Here is a 3539-nt window from a genome sequence, read left to right on the forward strand (position 1 = left end):
GGAACTCGATTTTTGAGTCCATTGCAAAATCACACATCATCAAACAATTTTCAAAAACCTAGTTTCACAAACTATACTTGGACATGACAAAATACACATCAACACCTCCAACTGATTCAGAATAGCATAACCATCTTGAATCACAAAAGCAACCTCTAAATGGAACTCCTCTGCTTGGTTCTAACTGGAGACATAAAGATGGATCAAGTTTAAGGAATAACATGAGATACCTTCATTTTGTCTATCCAATATGCCAGAGAAGTTTCTGTATTTCGAAACCCAAAGAAACCATACTCTTTACTCTTATTCATGCTATGTACCAATTCCAGGGGAAGATTTAATATCATATCTGCAAGCCACCAATTTCCCATTTCCTGAAATTTTGTTGGGTGCAGCTTATTTTCTCTGACAATTGCATCCCAGACTGGACCTTTGTCTTTCATAGCCTCAGCCAGACTAAAGCCTTCACCTTTGTATGGTAATAGCTCGAGATCAAATTTTTCTGCTATGATTCCCCACAGGCGTTTCCATTTAGACACATCTCCATTACTACAATTAAAAGCCTGGTTCTTGGCATAAGGGTCTGTGGCAGCCCAAATTTCTTGCTCTGCAATCAAATCTGCATCAGATGCATCCATAAACTGTTCCCATGTAATTCTGTTTCCTGGGTATTTGAAAGGCAGCCCTTCATGTTTGCAAATAGCAGCATAAACACCGAGTGTGCATACAGCATTCATTAAGCTTGAAGGAGAGAAGCCAAATATGATTGAGGGACGGTGAATGGACCATGTTAATCCCTCTTTCTTCTTGGCAGCCTCAAAAACAATATCCTCCAGAGTATAATAAAAATTGGGCACAGGTAACCTCGGAAGTTGTTCATGATAAGGTGGCTCGTTCGGCTGAAAAGAGCGATTCCTGGCCACTGTATCAGATGGACCCAAGTAGTGTTTAGACCCAGTCTGAAGACAGATGTGCTGTAAATTCTCTGCATTGGGCAACAGTGCATCTAACACGTTACTCAACATTTTTCCATTATCCTCACAGTGCTGCTCCTCTGTTTCCCTGCTCACCCAAACAACCCAGAAGAGATGGGTTACATCCTTCAATGGTGAAATCTTTTCTAAAGTGAGTTCTCTATCCAGAACATCGCATTGAATGTACTGTACTGGAGTTTCTGGTGACCAATCTGGCTTAGGCCTCCTAGCAACTCCATAAATTTTCCAAGGTCCACCAGGAGTGTCAGGCATAGGCAAGATTTCTGCCAAGCTATTGCCCACAATTCCTGTTACCCCTATCACCAGCGCAACTCTCTGTTGTTGTTTCCCCGATTTGTCTTCAGAACCTTCAGCTATGGTATCAAATTTTCTCTGCATTGAAATAGGTAAGAGTTACCGGAAAAGCAAGTGCAACAATACAATATAATGAAGCAACAGGGCAATACCAAATGCAGTAAAGTTACCCTTTAACCCATCTAAACACAGGAAAGTTGGAAAGTTGGTAAGCTCGGATTTGGGTTTATGGATTTTGGATATACAGTGATCTCGGTTGTTTTATTAAAATATTCCTTAATGTGAAATACTTTAAAAATATTTTTATTAAAAACCATCGGTTCAATTCCCTACCCATCAGATGATACATTAAACACTTTGAAAATATAATCCTGCAAACTTACTCCCAAATAAAAAAAACCTGAAAAATGTAAGAAATTCACACACTTATAAGAATTGATTTCGCAGTGACTAGGAACTCATTTATCATGACAGGGCTGAAATAAATTGAAATAGAAATAGGTTAACAGCCACATGCCTAAGAACTCATTTGGCATGCTAAGGCTGAAATAAATTCAAATAGAATTAGGTTAACAGCCACATACCCCACCATGGCCAAGGGAACCTGCCTGCCTGGAATACCAGCTCATTGTTAAACGCTACACGCTAATCCAAACACTAATCTGCGAAATCAGACATCAATGCGGAGTTCAGAGAGCTATGCATCAAAATTCGAGTTAATTAAATTTTGCACGCCAAACCAGTTAGAGCTATCAGTTGCAGTACCAGGAGATCATGTTAATGGATTCTACCCAATCAATGAAAAACAGTGAACCAATTCTTAAATTTCCACACTATCAGAATGAGTGTGAGATACGATTACCAGATGAAATCAGCGTTGTGGTTCAGAAATGGAGGCAGCTGAGCAGGATTTCCTGATTGGATTTCTGCAACAAATACTGCGTCAGAAATGTTCAGGAATTTCTGCAACAAATACTGCGTTAGGGATGCTCACATATTTGGATAAAGGAGAGCAGAGACGAGGATTTATAAGCTTTCTACACGTCAGGGAGGACATAAGATGACCAGTAAAGTTAGAATTCCTACAATGTCTAGATTCCTCCATGTTTACAATTCTGGTGGGTGACTATGGATTTTTTTCAGTACAATTGTGGTGGGTGACTATGGATTTTTTTTCTTCAGAAAGGTACATATAATTACTATCACTGTAACAGTCTATCTATTTTTGTCAACTATATATTAGATCTATTTAATGCATGGGTCTATTTACCCAGAGGTGGTATTAAACAAAAAAACAAAATAAACTGTACTAATATTGTTTAACAAAAATGAAATCATCTATATGTTACTTGTAATATATACTACGCATATATAAAAACAACAAAAAAAACCAATTTCAAAGCATCTTTCTGGATAATGCAGATGAACTAAAATATTAGTTGTTATAATCCCATCCAAGAGAGCAGAGACTAGGATAAGATGACCAGTAGAGTTAGAATTCTATGTTCAATGTCTAGATTCCTCCATGTTTACAATTGTGGTGGGTGACTATGGATTTTTTTTCAGTACAATTGTGGTGGGTGACTATGGATTTTTTTTCTTCAGAAAGGTACATATAATTAGTGTCACTGTAACAGTCTATCTATTTTTGTCAACTATATATTAGATCTATTTAATGCATGCCTCTATTTACCTAGAGGTAGTATTAAACAAAATAAATTGTACTAATATTGTTTAACAAAAATGAAATCATCCCTATGTTACTTGTAATATATACTATGCATATATAAAAACAACAAAAAAAACCAATTTCAAAGCAGCTTTCTGGATAATGCAAATGAACTAAAATATTAGTTGTTATAATCCCATCCAAGAGTTGTTGTTATCCTAGAAGGGGAAGTATCCTAGAATCTATTGTGTTGTTACCCAACTTAATTTCGATATGCATCCTGTAGAGTGCATTATGTAGTTTCATTTTAGACATGCTGTCTCCATTTTGGTTAAACTCCCGTCCAATATGCTGAATAGTTGAGTCTGTGAGATACACCCAAAGATTCTCAAACTCAACCATGTAGCATTGGTTGATATATTTTTGTGTTGCCCCGTACATGTTCAATGATAGTCCGTGAGTCTCTCCATATATGTCGAAAAGGGCCGAAGTGGAAAGCCCTTCATTACGCAGCCCCCAACAAGCCCAAAAGGCGCCGAATGACCCGTTTTTCTTCGCGAGACATACAGAAAGGATCAAAA

General features: G+C 37.5%; 1 protein-coding gene across 1 annotated transcript; it reads right to left on the bottom strand.

Annotated features, from left to right (window-relative positions):
- Positions 1 to 2299, bottom strand: LOC149156737 ((S)-8-oxocitronellyl enol synthase CYC2-like). The gene is made up of 3 exons (XM_089445174.1): positions 2152 to 2299; positions 1874 to 1951; positions 1 to 1367 (listed from the first exon to the last, which is right to left on the bottom strand). Exons 2-3 carry the CDS (start codon positions 1916 to 1918, stop codon positions 210 to 212), a joined length of 1203 nt encoding a protein of 400 aa, XP_089301300.1. The 5' UTR covers positions 1919 to 1951; positions 2152 to 2299; the 3' UTR covers positions 1 to 209.
- Between the last annotated feature and the right edge of the window lie 1240 nt (positions 2300 to 3539).

The sequence above is a fragment of the Pinus tabuliformis genome, chromosome 9 (genome assembly GCF_031772625.1).
Source record: "Pinus tabuliformis cultivar Carrire ecotype Pingquan chromosome 9, CPIR1, whole genome shotgun sequence".
In the NCBI taxonomy this organism is placed as follows: Eukaryota; Viridiplantae; Streptophyta; class Pinopsida; order Pinales; family Pinaceae; genus Pinus; species Pinus tabuliformis.

Bases quoted from the DNA above. Each gene is read 5' to 3' on its own strand.
- LOC149156737 (XM_089445174.1), bottom strand. From the start codon at position 1,918: ATGAGCTGGTATTCCAGGCAGGCAGGTTCCCTTGGCCATGGTGGG. The intron at 1,368-1,873 runs GTATGTGGCTGT...ATTTCAATGCAG, and splicing joins GTTCCCTTGGCCATGGTGGG to AGAAAATTTGATACCATAGC.